The sequence below is a fragment of the Arachis ipaensis genome, chromosome B09 (genome assembly GCF_000816755.2).
Source record: "Arachis ipaensis cultivar K30076 chromosome B09, Araip1.1, whole genome shotgun sequence".
NCBI classification, from domain to species: Eukaryota; Viridiplantae; Streptophyta; class Magnoliopsida; order Fabales; family Fabaceae; genus Arachis; species Arachis ipaensis.
This window is the reverse complement of record NC_029793.2, coordinates 36,052,458-36,072,015: the sequence shown is the minus strand read 5'-3', so window position 1 is coordinate 36,072,015 and position 19,558 is coordinate 36,052,458. Positions and strand designations below refer to the sequence as shown.

Sequence of the window (19,558 nt, the reverse complement as noted above, 5' to 3'; positions counted from 1 at the left end):
TCACTGATCATTTTGGTGTATAAGCTAGCTATTTATAAAGCTCAGAAATTAATTAAATAATGATACATGCATGAACATACGTCTATAATAATAACAATAATAATAATAATAATAATAATAAAGAAAATGCCAAAGTAATGATACACACTACAAGATTTTTATTTATTTTTTGGGATTTTTTTTATGGAGGTTTTTTAAAACCTTCTCAACATTTTTTATTTGTGGCATAATACAAAACTCCCATTAATTATTGCTAGTTAAATTTAAAAATCTCAAGTCCAATGATCCAAACAAATGTTTATACTCTAAATTATTATAATTAAATCTAAATAAATTTCACTTTAAACAAAAACTTGTCCAAAGAAATTTAGAATTGAAAAAAAAAGTAAGATCTGAAACTCTAGATCTACTTGCCGCCACCATATTCATCCCTTCGCCATTATCACCAACAAGCTCGTTGTAGTGTTCGAGATCGGAGGCAGAATAAGCTCGCCACTGTCGCCATTCATGTCCTCGTTGTTGTCACCATCAAGCTTCTATGTCAATGTCGTTGCTCGCCGTCTTCCTCTGATCATTCTGCCGTTGCTCGTCGTCGTGTCATTCTTTTCTCACTATCGCTCCTATGCTCACTCCTTTGTCGCAGATCATCACATCGCTGTCCAGATCTCTCGTTGCTCATCACCGTGTCGTTCTTTTCTCACTGTTGCCTCCTCTGGTCTTGCCACCTCCTCTGCTCATCACTCCTTTGTCACAGATCATCACATCAATGACCAGATCAGTCGTTGCTTGTCATTGGGTCATTCTTTTCTCACTGCCGCCTCCTCTGGTAACTTCTTCTCCAACAACAACAATAGTCCTCCGGTGAAGCTGACAGGTATATAATTTTTTATTTTGTGCTATTTTCGTTGTTCTTCACTTTTATCGCTGTTTATTTTTGTCTAGTAGCCAAACTTGAGAAATTGAATCTTTATACTATGTTTGATTCTACGATGACTTGCATTGATTGGTAGTGGTAAGTGATATCTTCGTGCTTAAGCTAATTCAGCAGCCCTTCTCATTAGGAAAACTTTTTTATTGATTTATTCATTTACGTATATAGAGGACATGGTTATGTTGTTTCTAACAGTAAATTAAATTATAATTTTTGTTGAGTAAAGTATTGAATCTTATTTGAAGAGAAATTGGCATATAATACACGGAGTGGGGAATTTAGTATGCAATTCTTTGTAGTTAATTTTGGTCAAGTGAGAAAAATAGGATTAGTCTTTGAATTCAGTATAATTTGTTTGAGATATGGTGAACCATGAGTAGAACATGTTTGTGAATTTGCCTCAGTAAATATAGGTATACTGTTATGACTATTATATGATTATGAAGTGAGCATGTAATAGTTACTCACCAATTTTGAATGAGAATTCAGATTACTTATTAGCTTGATATAATATATCATTTTATATTGGTAGATACCAAATTATATGAAATCATTCAAAATTCTTTGTTGGCTTTAATTGCTCACTATTTTCATTCATGCCAGGGAAAGTCAAAATTCAATTTGGATGAGATTTTGTGAATATTTAGATTATTGATTACTTGCAATCATGATAAAAATTATTTTAAATATCAGAGTCAAAATTATATCATCTGGTTGATTTATATAGATTGTTGCAAGGTAATAGCTTACAATAGATTTTGGCAGGATATGGAGAAAGTATGATCCAATTTATATTGAAGATAAACCTCTTAGGGTAATTCAATTGCCGCCTTTCTCACCCTCATCGGCAACACAATCGCACAGATTAGAGACCATGGGAGCAAAGCAAAAGCTGTTGATATTTGATAAGCACAACAATGACTCTTAGGTTAGTAAGTAGAACTATTTTCTTTCATTTTATTTTTTCAACTCTTGTTTTCTCTATTTTATCGTATAAGTTTATCACAACATCTTTGCTCATGTCAGGGTTAACGCACTGTCTAACTAACCTTGTTGCAAAATGACAACAGAATTCTTGTAACTAATTTTTTACCTTATTTTCACCATTTTCTTTTCATATGCATGGCTTCTTCTCGCTGAAGAGGTTTAAAGGCGAAATTGACATCCCCGGTTATTCTAAATATTGAAGATCCTGACCGGGTAATAAAAAAATCCTTAATTTGATTTTTTTATTAAGTATTGTATATAAGCTTAAGAAGTTTTGTTACATTTGTTGCATAAAATATGATATCAATTAATCTATTATTTTATTATTTTTATAAGGAAACTTCTTAACTACGCCATGATGTAAAAAATTCTTGACCGTATCATTTACTATATTTTGTTCTTCTTTTTCCATTTTATATTTTATCAGAATTAATGGTTAAAATATTTTATAAAATATTACTACACAGAATAAAAAAATGTCTTATTATGAGTACACTCATCACGCAACGGACTTGGAGTTTCAGGTGATCCTTCAACACGGTATCGTTTCCATCACTTTGGCGAAGCCTGGGGGCTATATTCTTTGAATATCATATAATGAAATTGACATCATTACTTTGTTATCCTTTATGAACTTATCAAATATAAACTGTGACAGGACATTATTGTAGACCTTATTAAGGCTGGTGGTTGTCACAAACTTTAGGATAGAAGTTTCAAAGCTCAAGTATACCGTTCTTTTCTTTACTCCGTAGTATCATATATTGACTTGTGTTTAATTTACTGGTATTTATCTTTGATGATAATAAAATTGTTTATGTTCATAAGTAGAACTTCTATAGTTCTATCTCTCTATAATTTATAAGTTTAACTAATTTTTGTTTGACTTGCAGCCAACTAGAGAGTGTGTAACAAAAATCATAACAGGATTTGAGGAAAAGATTTAGGGCAAGTGAGATCTCTCTATAATTTATAAGTTTAACTAATTTTTGTTTGACTTGCAGCCAACTAGAGAGTGTGTAACAAAAATCTTAACAAGATTTTAGGAGAAGATCTAAGAGCCAGTGAGTTCTCTTGCAAATTATTTATTCCTGTGATGGGTGTTTTATTGAATATGATTCTTATATTGTTCCTTTTTCTTTGGTAGGTATTGAAACACTTGTTATATCTTATGGGCTTTGCCAAAAAGGGTGTTCAACAGCGTGTTGCTCTTGCTCTTGCTCATTTATGTCCTATTGATGATTGTAGAACTATCTTCATTGACAACAATGGTACAATAAGCTTTTATCTGATCATTTTAATAATTTTTTCACCTAGTAGTGCTTTGAAGTATTTCAAATTAACTTGCTGCTATATCTTGCATGATTAGAATTGCTGTTGGAGTTTCTTGGATCTACAAAGTACAAACCTTAAACTAATTGATCTACAGGAAAAAGATTCTATGCTCATCGAGTTTGTTTAGTCAAGTCAGATGTATTTCGAGCAAGGTTTTATGGTGGTTACAGGGTAGGCTCCCATATTCAAATATAAATTTAATGTTGATAGCTGTTCCAATCTAGTGTCAATATTCTTCATAACATCTTAAGATTTACAATGTAGGAAATGGAAGCCAAAGATATAGTGGTTCCAGACATCAAATGGGATGTATTTGAATTGATGAAGAGGTGAAATTTCTACTATACATATATGATGCAATTTTATTCTACAATGATGTGCTGCTATGTTTAGCAGATGCTAACATTCTCAAACACTAAATTGATATTTTTATTGATGCTTCTGAGTAGTTTTTAATTTAAAATAGACAAAAAAAATCGAAAATAGTTAATGATATTGTATAGATGTGTTGAATGCTGCAATTTGAGATTTGATTCTGTTTTTTGTTGAAGGATAATTGGTGTACGAAATTGTGATCATCAACAATGGCGCCAACAACTTGGAGCTCTCAAACGTGAATCACACTTTGTCACAATTCTACACAACTAACCAACAAGTGCACTGGGTCGTCCAAGTAATAAACCTTACGTGAGTAAGGGTCGATCCCACGGAGATTGTCGGCTTGAAGCAAGCTATGGTCACCTTGTAAATCTCAGTCAGGCGGATTTAAATGGTTATAGAGTTATAATAATTAAAAGGTAAATAAAACGTAAAATAAAGATAGAGATACTTATGTAATTCATTGGTGAGAATTTCAGATAAGCGTATAGAGATGCTTTTGTTCCTCCTGAACCTCTGCTTTCCTGCTGTCTTCATCCAATCATTCCTACTCCTTTCCATGGCAAGCTGTATGTTGGGCATCACCGTTGTCAATGGCTACATCCCGTCCTCTCTGTGAAAATGGTCCAATGCGCTATCACTGCATGGCTAATCATCTGTCGGTTCTCGATCATACTGGAATAGGATTTACTATCCTTTTGCGTCTGTCACTACGCCCAGCACTCGCGAGTTTGAAGCTCGTCACAGCCATCCCTTCCCAGATCCTACTCGGAATACCACAGACAAGGTTTAGACTTTTCGGATCTCGGGAATGGCCATCCATGGGTTCTAACTTATGCCACGAAGATTCTAATATCTCGGACTCAGTCCCCTGTATTAGATATCTAAAAGATATTCATTCTATCTCATCTTCATGTAGAACGAAAGTGGTTGTCAGGCACGCGTTCATAGGTGAGAATGGTGATGAGCGTCACATAATCATCACATTCATCATGTTCTTGGGTGCGAATGAATATCTTAGAATAGGAATAAGCTTGAATTGAATAGAAAAACAATAGTACTTTGACTTAATTCATGAGGAACAGCAGAGCTCCACACCTTAATCTATGGTGTGTAGAAACTCTATCGTTGAAAATACATAAGAACAAGGTCCAGGCATGGCCGAGAGGCCAGCCCCCTAAACATGATCAAAGGATCAAAAGATAATCCAAAGATAATCCCAAGATGTAAATACAATAGTAAAAAGTCCTACTTATACTAAACTAGTTACTAGGGTTTACAGAAATGAGTAATTGATGCAGAAATCCACTTCTGGGGCCCACTTGGTGTGTGCATGGGCTGAGCATTGAGCTTTACACGTGTAGAGGCTTCTTTTGGAGTTGAACGCTAGTTTGTAACCTGTTTCTGGCGTTTAACTCCACTTTGCAACCTATTTCTGGCGTTTAACTCCAGAATGCAGCATGGAACTGGCGTTGAACGCCAATTTGCGTCATCTAAACTCGGGCAAAGTATGGACTATTATATATTTCTGGAAAGCCCTAGATGTTTACTTTCCAACGCAATTTAGAGCACGCTATTTGGAGTTCTGTAGCTCCATAAAATCCACTTTGAGTGCAGGGAGGTCAGAATCCAACAGCATCTGCAGTCCTTCTTCAACCTCTGAATCTGATTTTTGCTCAAGTCCCTCAATTTCAGCCAGAAATTACCTGAAATCATTTAAAAACACACAAACTCATAGTAAAGTCCAGAAATGTGAATTTTATTTAAAAACTAATAAAAATATACTAAAAACTAGCTAAATCATACTAAAAACTATGTAAAAACAATGCCAAAAAGCGTATAAATTATCCGCTCATCACAACACCAAACTGTTACCCTTGCCTTTTGGTTTTAAGGGCTATTGGCTTTTTGCTCTTGCCTTTTGGTTTAAAGAGCTTTTGGCTTTTTCTGCTTGCTTTTTCTTTTTCCTTCTCTTTTTTTTTCGCCATTTTTCTTCTCTCTTTTTTTTCGCAAGCTTTTGTATTCACTGCTTTTTCTTACTTCAAGAATCATTTTTATGATTGTTCAGATCATCAAATAACATTTCTCCTTTTTCCTTATTCTTCAAGAGCCAACATATTTAACATTCATAAACCACAATATCAAAAGACATATGCACTATTCAAGCATTCATTCAGAAAACAAAAAGTATTGTCACCACATCAAAATAATTAAACTAGTTTCAAGGATGAATTCGAAACCCTGTACTTCTTGTTCTTTTGTTTTTAGAATATTTTTCATTTAAGAGAGGTGATGGATTTATAGGACATTCATAACTTTAAGGCATAGACACTTAGACACTAATGATCATATAGTAAAGACACAAACATAAATAAACATGAAGCATAATAAACGAAAAATAGGAAATTAAGAACAAGGAGATTAAAGAACGGGTCCACCTTAGTGAGGGTGGCGTCTTCCTCTTCTTGAAGAACCAATGGTGCTCTTGAGCTCCTCTATGTCTCTTCCTTGTCTTTGTTGCTCCTCCCTCATAGCTCTTTGATCTTTTCTAATTTCATGGAGGACGATGGAATGCTCTTGGTGCTCTATCCTTAGTTGTCCCATGTTGGAGCTTAATTCTCCCAGGAAAGTGTTGATTTGCTCCCAATAGTTTTGTGGAAAAAAGTGCATCCCTTGAGGCATCTCAGGGATTTCATGGTGAGAAATTTCCTCATGCTCATGTTGAGGTCCATGATCTCTTGTTTGCTCCATCCTTTTCTTAGTGATGAGCTTTTGAGATGAATCTCTCCATCTCCCATGACTCAGAGGTGGAAGCTTTTGCCTTCCCTTTCCTCTTTCTAGAGGTTTCTCTGGCCTTAGGTGTCATAAATGGTTATGGAAAAATAAAAAGCAACGCTTTTACCACACCAAACTTAGAAGGTTTGCTCGTCCCCGAGCAAAAGAAGAAAGAAAGTAGTAGAAGAAGAAGAAAATGGAGGAGATGGAGGGAGAATGTGTATTCGGCCAAGGGGGTTTTAAGTGGTTATGATATGTGAGAAGGAAGGAGGGATGGGTTGAATTTGAGTGGGTGGGTATAGGTGGGTTGTATGATGGTTTTGGAGGAGTAATGGAGGTGATTGGTGGAAGTTATTTGGGGAAGAGAGTTATGGAAATGTGTGAAGAGGAGAGAAGAAGTGGTGGGGATCCTGTGGGGTCCACAGATCCTGTGGGGTCAAGGACTTAACATCCCTGCTCCAATTAGGTGTGTAAAACGCCCTTGCTGTGTAATCCTGGCATTTAACGCCAGACTGCTGCTTGTTTCTGGCGTTAAACGCCCAAATGTAGCTTGTTTCTGGCATTAAACGCCAGACAGATGCTTGTTTCTGGCGTTTAAACACCAGAATGCTCCTCCTCTAGGGTGTGCTATTTTTAATGCTATTTTTCATTTTGTTTTTGATTTTTCAGTAGTTTTTGTGACTCCACATGATCATCAACCTAATAAAACACGAAATAACAAAAAGAAAATAAAATAGATATGATTAAATAACATTGGGTTGCCTCCCAACAAGCGCTTCTTTAATGTCAATAGCTTGACAGTGAGCTCTCATGGAGCCTCATAGATTATCAGAGTATTGTTGGAACCTCCCAACACCAAACTTAGAGTTTGAATGTGGGGGTTCAACACCAAACTTAGAGTTTGGTTGTGGCCTCCCAACACCAAACTTAGAGTTTGACTGTGGGGGCTTTGGTTGACTCTGCAGTGAGAGAAGCTTTTCATGCTTCCTCTCCATGGTTACAGAAGGAGATCCTTGAGTTTTAAACACAAGGTTGTCCTCATTCAGTTGAAGGACCAACTCTCCTCTGTCCACATCAATCACAGCTCTTGCTGTGGCTAGGAAGGGTCTTCCAAGGATGATAGAGTCATTCTCATCCTTCCCAGTGTCTAGAATTATGAAATCAGCAGGGATGTAAAGGCCTTCAACCTTTACTAGCACATCCTCTACTAGTCCATAAGCCTGTTTTCTTGAGTTGTCTGCCATCTCTAATGAGATTCTGGCAGCTTGCACCTCAAAGATCCCAAGTTTCTCCATTATAGAGAGTGGCATTAAGTTTATGCCTGACCCCAGGTTACACAGAGCCTTCTCAAAGGTCATGGTGCCTATGTTACAGGGAATTAGGAATTTACCAGGATCCTATTTCTTTTGAGGTAATTTCTGCCTATCCAATGCATTCAGTTCATTGGTGAGCAAGAGAGGTTCATCTTCCCAAGTCTTATTACCAAATAATTTGGCATTCAGCTTCATGGTTGCACCAAGGTACTTAGCAACTTGCTCTTCAGTAACGTCTTCATTCTCTTCAGAAGAAGAATACTCATCAGAGCTCATGAAGGGCAGAAGGAGGTTCAATGGAATCTCTGTGATCTCTAGATGAGCCTCAGATTCCTTTGGTTCCTCAAAGAGAAACTCCTTATTGGTCACTGAACGTCCCAGGAGGTCTTCCTCACTAGGAATCACGTCCTCCTCCTCCCTTGTAGGTTCAGCCATGATGGTCAAATCAATGGCCTTGCACTCTCTCTTTGGATTTTCTTCTGTATTGCTTGGGAGAGTACTAGAAGGAGTTTCAGTGACTCTTTTACTCAGCTGGCCCACTTGTGCCTCCAAATTTCTAATGGAGGACCTTGTTTCATTCATGAAACTTAAAGTGGCCTTAGATAGATCAGAGACTATATTTGCCAAGCTAGATGGATTCTGCTCAGAATTCTCTGTCTGTTGCTGAGTGGATGATGGAAAAGGCTTGCTATTGCTAAACCTGTTTCTTCCACCATTATTAAAGCCTTGTTGAGGCTTTTGTTGATCCTTCCATGAGAAATTTGGATGATTTCTCCATGAGGGATTATAGGTGTTTCCATAGGGTTCACCCATGTAATTCACCTATGCTATTGCAGGGTTCTCAGGATCATAAGCTTCTTCTTTAGAAGATGCCTCTTTAGTACTGTTGGATGATTCCTTCAATCCATTCAGACTCTGAGAGATCATATTGACTTGCTGAGTCAATATTTTATTCTGAGCCAATATGGCATTCAGAGTATCAATTTCAAGAACTCCATTCTTTTGAGGCGTCCCATTACTTACAGGATTCTTCTCAGAAGTGTACATGAACTGGTTATTAGCAACCGTGTCAATGAGTTCCTGAGCTTCTGCAGGCATTTTCTTTAGGTGAATGGATCCACCTACAGAATGGTCCAATGACATCTTTGATAACTCAGATAGACCATCATAGAATATATCCAGGATGGTCCATTCTGAAAGCATATCAAAAGGACACTTTTTGGTCAGTTGCTTATATCTCTCCCAAGCTTCATAGAGGGATTCACCTTCTTTTTGTCTGAAGGTTTGAACATCCACTCTAAGATTACTAAGATTTTGAGGAGGAAAGAACTTGGCTAAGAAAGCTGTGACCAGCTTATCCCAAGAGTTCAGGCTGTCTTTAGGTTGAGAGTCCAACCATATTCTAGCTCTGTCTCTTACAGCAAACGGGAAAAGCATAAGCTTGTAGACCTCGGAATCAACCCCATTGGTCTTAACAGTATCATAGATCTGCAAGAATTCAGTTAAGAACTGAAAAGGATCTTCTGATGGAAGTCCATGAAACTTGCAATTCTGTTGCATCAGAGAAACTAATTGAGGCTTTAGCTCAAAATTGTTTGCTCCAATGGCAGGGATTGAGATGCTTCTTCCATGTAAGTTGGAACTTGGTGCAGTAAAGTCACCAAGCATCTTCCTTGCATTGTTATTATTTTCGGCCATGTCTCCTTCTTTTTCGAAAATTTCTGTCAGATTTTCTCCAGAGAGTTGTGCTTTGGCTTCCCTTAGCTTCTTCTTCAGAGTCCTTTCAGGTTCAGGATCAGCCTCAACAAGAATGTTCTTATCCTTGTTCCTGCTCATATAAAAAAGAAGAAAACAGAAAAGAAAATATAGAATCCTCTATGTCACAGTATAGAGATTCCTTTATGTGAGTAGAAGATAAGAATAGAAGAAGGAAAAGATAAGAATCCAAACATAGGAGAGAGGAGTGGGTTCAAATTCTTAGATGAAGAGGAGTGTCAGTAAATAAATAAATAATTAGAAGGAGATGAGGGAGAAGAATTTTCGAAAATCATTGAAAAGAAAAGAAAAATATTTTTGTTTTTAAATTAAATTTAAAGTGAATTCGAAAATACAAAAAAGAAAAATGAAATTAAATTAAAGTAAAAATTAAAACAATTAGTTAAAAAAAAGAGAATTTTGAAAAAGAGGGAAGGGATTTTCAAAAATTAGAAAGGGAGAGTTAGTTAGGTAGTTTTGAAAAAGATATGAATCAAACAAAAAGATAAGATTAATTGAAAAAGATTTGAAAATCAATTTTGAAAAGATAAGAAGTTAGAAAATAAGTTAGAAAAGATTTTTAAATTAATTTTGAAAAAGATGTGATTGAAACTTATTTTGAAAAAGATTTGAAAAAGAAATTTAAAAATATTTAATTTTGAAAATTAAAGTTGATTACTTGACTAACAAGAAACAAAAAGATAGGATTTTAAATTTAAAGATTGAACCTTTCTTACTAGGCAAGTAACAAACTTAAAATTTTTGAATCAATCACATTAATTGTTAGCATAAATTTTGAAAATATGAAATAAAAATAAGAAAAAGATTTTTGAAAATCAATTTGAAATTTTCGAAAATTATGAAAGAAAAATAAAAAAGATTTGATTTTTAAAAAAGATTTGAAAAAGATAGAATTTTTTAAATTGAAAATTTGATTTGACTCATAAGAAACAAATAGATTTTAAAATTTTTTGAAAAAGTCAACTCAAATCCTCGAATTTTATGAGTGAAAAAGGGAAAGATATTTTTTTGATTTTTTGAATTTTTAATGAAGAAAGAGAAAAATATCAAAAAGACTCAATGCATGAAAATTTTGGATCAAAACAAATGATACATGCAAGAACACTATGAATGTCAAGATGAACACCAAGAACACTTTGAAGATCAAGATGAATCATCAAGACTTATTTTTGAAAATTTTTAAGAAAAGAAAAACATGCAAGACACCAAACTTAGAAATTTTTAATGTAACGACACTAACAAATTGAAAATGCATATGAAAAACAAGAAAAAAACACAAAAGAAGAAATTTTAAAGATCAAACAAGAAGACTTACCAAGAACAACTTGAAGATCATGAAGAATGCAATGCATGGATTTTCGAAAATTTTAATGAAATTAAAAAGATGCAATTGATACCAAACTTATAATCTGACACAAGACTCAAACAAGAAACAAAAAATTATTTTTTGTTTTATGATTTTGTTAATTTTTTTGGTTTTTTTGAAAATTATTTTGGGAAAAACGAAAAAGAAATTTTTTTTATTTTTCGAAAATAAGAAATAAAACAGCTTAAAAATAAAATAAAATTACCTAATCTGAGCAACAAGATGAACCGTCAGTTGTCCAAACTCGAACAATCCCCGGCAACGGCGCCAAAAACTTGGTGCACGAAATTGTGATCATCAACAATGGCGCCAACAACTTGGAGCTCTCAAATGTGAATCACACTTTGTCACAATTCCGCACAACTAACCAGCAAGTGCACTGGGTCGTCGAAGTAATAAACCTTACGTGAGTAAGAGTCGATCCCACGGAGATTGTCGGCTTGAAGCAAGCTATGGTCATCTTGTAAATCTCAGTCAGGCGGATTCAAATGGTTATAGAGTTATAATAATTAAAAGGTAAATGAAACGTAAAATAAAGATAGAGATACTTATCTAATTCATTGGTGAGAATTTCAGATAAGCATATAGAGATGCTTTTGTTCCTCCTGAACCTCTGCTTTCCTGCTGTCTTCATCCAATCATTCCTACTCCTTTCCGTGGCAAGCTGTATGTTGGGCATCACCGTTGTCAATGGCTACATCCCGTCCTCTCTATGAAAATGGTCCAATGCGCTGTCACTGCATGGCTAATCATCTGTCGGTTCTCGATCATACTGGAATAGGATTTACTATCCTTTTGCGTCTGTCACTACGCCCAGCACTCGTGAGTTTGAAGCTCGTCACAGCCATCCCTTCTCAGATCCTACTCGGAATACTACAGACAAGGTTTAGACTTTCCGGATATCGGGAATGGCCGTCCATGGGTTGTAACTTATACCACGAAGATTCTAATATCTCGGACTCGGTCCCCTGTATTAGATATCTAAGAGATATTCATTCTATCTCATCTTCATGTAGAACGAAAGTGGTTGTCAGGCACGCGTTCATAGGTGAGAATAGTGATGAGCGTTACATAATCAGCACATTCATCATCTTCTTGGGTGCGAATGAATATCTTAGAATAGGAATAAGCTTGAATTGAATAGAAAAACAATAGTACTTTGCATTAATTCATGAGGAACAGCAGAGCTCCACACCTTAATCTATGGTGTGTAGAAACTCTACCGTTGAAAATACATAAGAATAAGGTCCAGGCATGGCCGAGAGGCCAGCCCCATAAACATGATCAAAGGATCAAAAGATAATCTAAAGATAATTCCAAGATGTAAATACAATAGTAAAAAGTCCTATTTATACTAAACTAGTTACTAGGATTTACAGAAATGAGTAATTGATGCAGAAATCCACTTCTGGGGCCCACTTGGTGTGTGCATGAGCTGAGCATTGAGCTTTACATGTGTAGAGGCTTCTTTTGGAGTTGAATGCCAGTTTGTAACCTGTTTCTGGCGTTTAACTCCACTTTGCAACCTGTTTCTGGCGTTTAACTCCAGAATGCAGCATGGAACTGGCGTTGAACGCCAGTTTGCGTCGTTTAAACTCGGGCAAAGTATGGACTATTATATATTGCTGGAAATAGCTGGATGTCTGCTTTTCAACGCAATTGAGAGAGCACCATTTGGAGTTCTGTAGCTCCAGAAAATCCACTTTGAGTGCAGGGAGGTCAGAATCCAACAGCATCTGCAGTCCTTCTTCAACCTCTGAATCTGATTTTTGCTCAAGTCCCTCAATTTCAGCCAGAAATTTCCTAAAATCATAGAAAAATACACAAACTCATAGTAAAGTCCAGAAATGTGAATTTTATTTAAAAAGTAATAAAAATATACTAAAAACTAGCTAAATCATACTAAAAACTATGTAAAAACAATGTCAAAAAGCGTATAAATTATCCGCTCATCAATAATGTTACCTTATTAGTTAGTAAACCTGATTTATGGAAGATTATCATATAGCTATGATCCTAGGATAATGTTACCTTAACTAGTGTAATATTATCTTGCTTCTGGTTGAACTGATTTTGATATGAACCTCTTTTTTGGCAGTGCTCAGAATTAGGAATAGTAGTCTGGTAGTGGTTTGATATTGTTCAGTTTGTGGCTTTTTTTTTTAAATTTCGATATTAACTTTGTGGGGGGTTTTAAATTGCCACAAAAATGAAAAAAAAACTATCAGAATCCATTAACTTAAAACCCCCACAAAATAGCAAAAGAACCGCCACTAAATAACGTTATGGTGGTTTTATAAAACGGCCACAAATAAGCTCGTGGCACCTCCAATTTTGGAGGTTTTAGAAACTTCCACAATTCATTTTGTGGGGGTTTCAAACCGCCATAAAATGAAAAAAAGCCACAAAATGGCAAGAATCTTGTAGTGTGAGTCTCATCCTTTTCAATTCTTCATCTATAGCTCTTTCTATGTCACAACACACCCAAAGATTAAAGCTTTTATCCCAATTTGTTTTCCAATCATTCACTCGGAGGAAGGAGAAAAATCGAAAGAGGAAAGGGAAGGAAGAGGCGAAGGTGCGAAAAGCCACTGCCGCCATTGTCACCGTTGCGGGTTGACAAAGAATTGAGGAAGAGGTNNNNAGAGAGAGAGAGAGAGAGAGAGAGAAAGAGATGGAAATAGAATGCAAAATAGGGCTGAAGATCACGGGGAGATGGCAATGATAGAGGTCCTTCTGCAGTGATTTTCGTCGCAGCTGAAGAAGGCCACCATCGAGTTGCTCTCCTCCCTACGTCACTGCTACTGCAACCATGTTCTCCATGCTCTGCCATGACTCTACGTGCTAAAGATCGTGAGGAGATGGCAATGACAGAGGTGCTCCTGCAGTGGTTTCTGTCGCGACTGAAGGAGGCCGCCACCGAGCTGCTCCCCTCCCTATGTCATTTCTGTTGCAACCACCTTCTCCATGCTCCGCCATGACTCTGCCTTTGTTGTGAAAGAGAACAAGAAGAGTCGTCGGGTCTAGCAATAGCAGCGTCTCTCAAGAAAATAACCTTCTCCGACGATAGCAGTGCGAAGCATGGACCTTGCTGCCTCTGCTTTTCTCTGTATCTTGGTCGTCTCTTTATCCCCAAATTTGATGAATGTTTTCATTCTTTTTGTTTCCAAAAAATCTGAATCTTTTGTGATTGTTGTTGAATTTGAAAATTTTGATGTTATTGAATTTAAAAATAAAAATTATGAGGTGTTGATGGTGGCAATAGTGACTTTGAAAATAGAAGGCAGTGGTAATGAATGCAGGGTGAGCACTAGTGTAGTGGTGGGAGATAGAGTTTGCTTCTCGGTAAAGCAGATTGGAGTGGGAGGGCATCGGAGGCCTTGGGAGGTGGAGGAAAAGGTGTAGTGGTGGTGATTGTGGGTCTCTTGGCTGCTGTGGTAGCGTTGGAAGAGGCCGGCGGCGGAAGTCCATTGTGAAGATGGGTGGGAATAAGAAAAATGGGAAATGGGGAACATAAAAAAAGGAAATGGGAAGAGAGAGGAGGATGATGGTAGTAGTGGTGATGATAAGGGTAATTTAGAGTTTTTAAGTGATTTTTTAGTGTTTGGATAATTTTGTTGAGCAGAACCCATGTTTTATGGGTATAAATGATAATTTTCTTTTTCTATAGGTAGATATGTCAGCGTCTTCAACTTTTATAGGTAGAAATAGTAATTTACTTATAAAGGTATGTGAGAAGCAAAGAAAGAAATGAGAAATGTAAAAAAGATGTTCATTTTGTTAATTATTGCTCTACATGTGTCTATATTTATCTATAATTTTGGTACCTATTTATATAATGTAGAACACTATTTTAATAATTTAATTTGTTTTAAAGTCAGATCAAGTCATTAAACACATTTGGTTTAATTTATTATGGCATTACAATAAAAGCATATAGATTAAAATTATTATGTCTAGAAGTATTTTTTATTGTCATTTTGTTAAGAGTAGTACATGTTTTGATCTTTAGCATTTTATGTTATATATCAATTTAAAACTAGCTATTAAGTTGAAACTTAAAAGTCTAGCTATTAAGTATTATTCTGACAAATTGGGATTAACCTATAAAAATATGACAAGATTAAATCTTATTCCTATTTAATGGGTGGTTAAAACATTTTCAATCATGTACTACTTAACATATATTTTGAATTATATTTTTTACTACAAAAAAAGTATTAAAAGAATGAAAATACGAATGCGCACTCAACACATCTTCACTATTTAGTGCAATAACCACAACTTGCATTATTACATTTATATGACTGGTTTAACATAAAACATGCCATAGTAACTATATTTCTAATAATAAAATGTAATTATTGTATCCACTCAAGAATAAAATAATATAATATTATAAAATGTGTTAGTGGACATATATAAAGTTGAGTTGGGTAGTGGAGCAAGCATGAAAATAAAGCAAGTAGCAACTAAGGAAAATATGATTGATTGTTAAACGTCACTACAAGACTCTTGAAATTTTGTGGCGGTTTGAAACCCCCCACAAAATAAATTGTAGTAGTTTTTAAAACCTCCAAAATTGGAGGTGCCACGTGCTTATTTGTGGCAGTTTTATAAAACCGCCACGACGTTATTTAATGGCAGTTCTTTTACTATTTTGTGGGGGTTTTAAGTTAATGGATTCTTACAGTTTTTGTGGCGATTTAAAATCCACACAAAGTTAATATTCAAATTAAAAAAAAGAGCAACAAACTGAACAACGCCAAACCATTACTAGACTACTATTCCTAATTCTATGCACTGCCAAAAAAGAGGTTCATATCAAAATCAGGTCAACCAAAAGCAAGATAATATTACACTAGCTAAGGTAACATTATCCTAGGATCATAACTATATGATAATCTTCCAGAAATTAGTTTTACTAACTAATAAGGTAACATTATCCTTCAACAAAAACCAGAATCAAATCTCAAATTTCAGCATTCAACACATCTATACAATGTCATCATTTATTTTCCATTTTCTTTTGTCTATTTTAAATTAAAAACTGCTCAGAAAAGCACCAATAAAAAGATCAATTTAGTGTTTCAGAATATTAGCATTTGCTAAACACAGCAGCACATCATTGTCGAATAAAATTGCATCATATATAAATTGTAGAAATTGCACATCTTCATCAATTCAAATACATCCCATTTGATGTCTGGAACCACTATATCTTTGGCTTCCCTTTCCTGCATTGTAAATCCTAAGACGTTATGAAGAATACTGACATTAGATTGGAACAACTACCAGCATTAAGTTTATATTTGAATATGGGAGCCTACCTTATATAACCACCATAAAACCTTGCTTAAAATACATCTGACTTGACTAAATAAACTCAATAAGAATAGAATATTTTTCCTGTAGATCAATTAGTTTAAGGTTTGTACTTTGTAGATCCGAGAAGCTCCAACAACAATTCTAATCCTGCAAGATATAGCAACAAGTTGATTGGAAATACTTCAAAGCACTACTAGGTGAAAAAATTATTAAAATGAGCAGATAAAAGCTTATTGTACTATTGTTGTCAATGAAGATAGTTCTACAATTATCAATAGGACATAAATGAGCAAGAGCAAGAGCAATACACTGTTGAACACCCTTTTTGGCAAAGTGCATAAGATATAACAAGTGTTTTAATACCCACCAAAGAAAAAGGAACAATATAAGAATCATATTCAATAAAACACCCATCACAGGAATAAATAATTTGCAAGAGAACTCACTGGCTCTTAGATCTTCTCCTAAAATCTTGTTAAGATTTTTGTTACACACTCTCTAGTTGGCTGCAAGTCAAACAAAAATCAGTTAAACTTATAAATTGTAGAGAGATAGAACTATAGAAATTCTACTTATGAACATAAATAATTTTATTATCATCAAAGACAAATACCAATAAATTAAACACAAGTCAATATATGATACTACAAAGTAAAGGAAAGAAGGGCATACTTGAGCTTTGAAACTTCCATCCTAAAATTAGTGAAAACCACCAGCCTTAATAAATGCAATAATGTCCTGCCACACATTTTATATTTGATAAGTTCATAAAGGACAACAAAGTAATGTTGTCAATTCCATTATATGATATTCCAAGAAAATAGCTTCCAGGCTTCGCCAAAGTTATGGAAACTGTCAATTGCGTGATGAGTGTACTCATAATAAGACATTTTTTTATTCTGTGTAGTAAAGTTTTATAAAATATTTTAACCATTAATTTTGATAAAATATAAAAAGGAAAAAGAAAAGCAAAATATAGTAAATGATACTGTTAAGAATTTTTTACATCATGGCATAGTTAAGAAGGTTCCTTATAGAAATAATAAAATAATAGATTAATTGATATCATATTTTATGCAATAAAGGTAACAAAACTTCTTAAGCTCAAATACAATACTTAATAAAAAAAATCAAATTAAGGATTTTTTTTATTACCCGGTCAGGATCTTCAGTATTCAGAATAACCGGGGATGTCAATTTCACCTTTAAACCTCTTCAGCGAGTAGAAGCCATGCATATGAAAAGGAAATATTGAAAATAAGGTAAAATATTAGTTACAAGAATTTTGTCGTCATTTTACAACAAGGTTAGTTAGACAGTGCATTAGCCCTGGCATGAACAATGATATTGTAATCAACTTATATAATAAAATAGAGAAAACAAGAGTTGAAAAAATAAAATGAAAAAAATGGTTCTACTTACTAACCTAAGGGTCATTGTTGTGCTGATCAAATATCAACATCCTTTACTTTGCTCCAATGGTCTCTAATCTGTGCGTCTATGTTGCCGATGAGGGTAAGAGAGGCGGCAATTGAATCACCCTAAGAGGTTTATCCCAATATAAATTGGACCATATTTTCTCCATGTGCTGCCAAAATCTATTGTAAGCTGTTACCTTGCAACAATCTATATAAATCAACCAGATGATAGAATTTTGACTCTGATATCTAAACTAATTTTTATCATGATTGCAAGTAATCAATAATCTGAATATTCATAAAATCTAATCCAAATTGAATTTTGACTTTCCCTGGCATGAATAAAATTAGTGAGCAGTGAAAGCCAAGAAAGAATTTTGAATGATTTCATATAGTTTGGTTTCTATCAATATAAAATGATATATTATATCAAGCTAATAAGTAATCTGAATTCTCATTCAAAATTAGTGGGTAACTATTACATGCTCACTTCATAATCATATAATAGTCATAGCAGTGTATCTACATTCACTTAGGCAAATTCACAAACATGTTCTACTCATGGTTCACCATATCTCAAACAAAATATATTGAATTCAAAGACTAATCCTTTTTCCTCACTTGACCAAAATTAACTACAAAGAATTGCAAACTAAATTCCCCATTCCGTGTATTATGTGCCAATTCACTACTAGAAAATTAATTATTACAGACGGATATTTCCGATGGATTTTATCCCACTGAAATACAGACGAAATTTCAGAGGAATTTTTTGTCAGAAAATAAAAAAAATGAATTAGCATAAATTACAGACGGAAAATAGAATCCGTCGATAATTCTGTTGGTAAAATTAATTTTTTTTTGTGGAAAATAGTTACAGATGGAAAATCTATCTGTAATTAAATAGACAAAATGCTGTGTTTTATTAAATTATTACAGACAGAAAATCAGTCTGTAATTTAAAATTTTTCGTCGAAAATATTAGAATAAGGAGTTAGGTTCCCGAAACTCTGAGTGGTTCATTTCACTTCTTCACGTTTTCCTTGAATAACTCCCTGCCTTCTCTCTCCCTTGAAGATGTGATGTCTTCCGCTGTCGCCGCCGACGCTGTCGCCACCGCCGCGGCTCGCGTCAGACTAGCTCCCTCCATCGCCCTCATCGCGTTTGCTCCCTTCGTTGCCGTCGTTGTACGAGCTCTCTCCGCCGTGCTCTTGTCTTACGAGCTCCTTCCGCCACCGCTCTCGTCGCTGCTTCTTCTCTCCTCGCCGGAGGTTTGTCATCATCTCTTCTCGTCGCCGTTAGTTTAGGTAGGCCTCCGCCTCCTTCTCGTCCATATCCCTACCCCTTCCATTGTGATTCTATTCTGATTTCATTATCCTAGCCCTAGCCATGTCCCTTCCCTATTGTTGCTGCAGAGAACCGGGTTTCTAAATTCTAACGTATGAATTTTGTATATTCCTGTAATTTGTTTATTCCTGTATGTTTCCACCCCCTCGATCTCCACCTAAGATAGATCCACCAACCACACTGCAAAACCCTCAACCCAAGATTCTCGAACCTTCTCAGATCCAAGTTTGTTAATCCCACTTTCTTTGTCTCACTCACACTTTCCTTCACATTCTTAGTCGCTTCTTTTCCCTAACGAATTGCTGACCTTTCACTTACTCGCAAGCAATACGGTGCCGTATCATAGCTAACAGTGAAATTCAGTCAACAAAACCCTAATTGGTTCTTTCTTCTATTTTGTTTGAGGTTTTAGGGAAGAAGAAAGAGCAAAAAAGAATGGGTGAGGAGAATACGCTGCTATCTCTCAGGTATTGTTTCACTATTGACTCTCTTTCTGATGAAATTAGCTCATTCTCATAGTAATAGGTGCATTTCCTTAGTTTATCCTTTTGGTCTCCATGCATATGTGAAAATTTTGAATTGATTTACCAATTATATTACATTT

At 35.2% G+C, this 19,558-nt stretch overlaps 1 protein-coding gene and 1 long non-coding RNA gene across 3 annotated transcripts; one reads left to right on the top strand and one right to left on the bottom strand.

Annotated features, from left to right (window-relative positions):
* On the top strand, nucleotides 296-1,859 carry LOC110266649. Its single transcript, XM_021111544.1, has 2 exons — nucleotides 296-874; nucleotides 1,697-1,859. The coding sequence occupies exons 1-2, from the start codon at nucleotides 508-510 to the stop codon at nucleotides 1,747-1,749; spliced, it is 420 nt and encodes a 139-aa protein (XP_020967203.1). The 5' UTR covers nucleotides 296-507; the 3' UTR covers nucleotides 1,750-1,859.
* Nucleotides 15,839-17,026, bottom strand: LOC110266650. Of its 2 annotated transcripts, none has more exons than XR_002354113.1 (4): nucleotides 16,862-17,026; nucleotides 16,636-16,695; nucleotides 16,192-16,336; nucleotides 15,839-16,112 (listed from the first exon to the last, which is right to left on the bottom strand). It is a non-coding gene; the product is annotated as an uncharacterized LOC110266650 (long non-coding RNA). The 2 variants fall into 2 exon arrangements; XR_002354112.1 differs by having other exon boundaries at nucleotides 15,839-16,098.

Coding starts and splice junctions, on each gene's coding strand:
- LOC110266649 (XM_021111544.1), top strand. CDS start 508: ATGTCCTCGTTGTTGTCACCATCAAGCTTCTATGTCAATGTCGTTGCT. Junction 875..1,696: donor TCCTCCGGTGAAGCTGACAG/GTATATAATTTT, acceptor AGATTTTGGCAG/GATATGGAGAAAGTATGATC.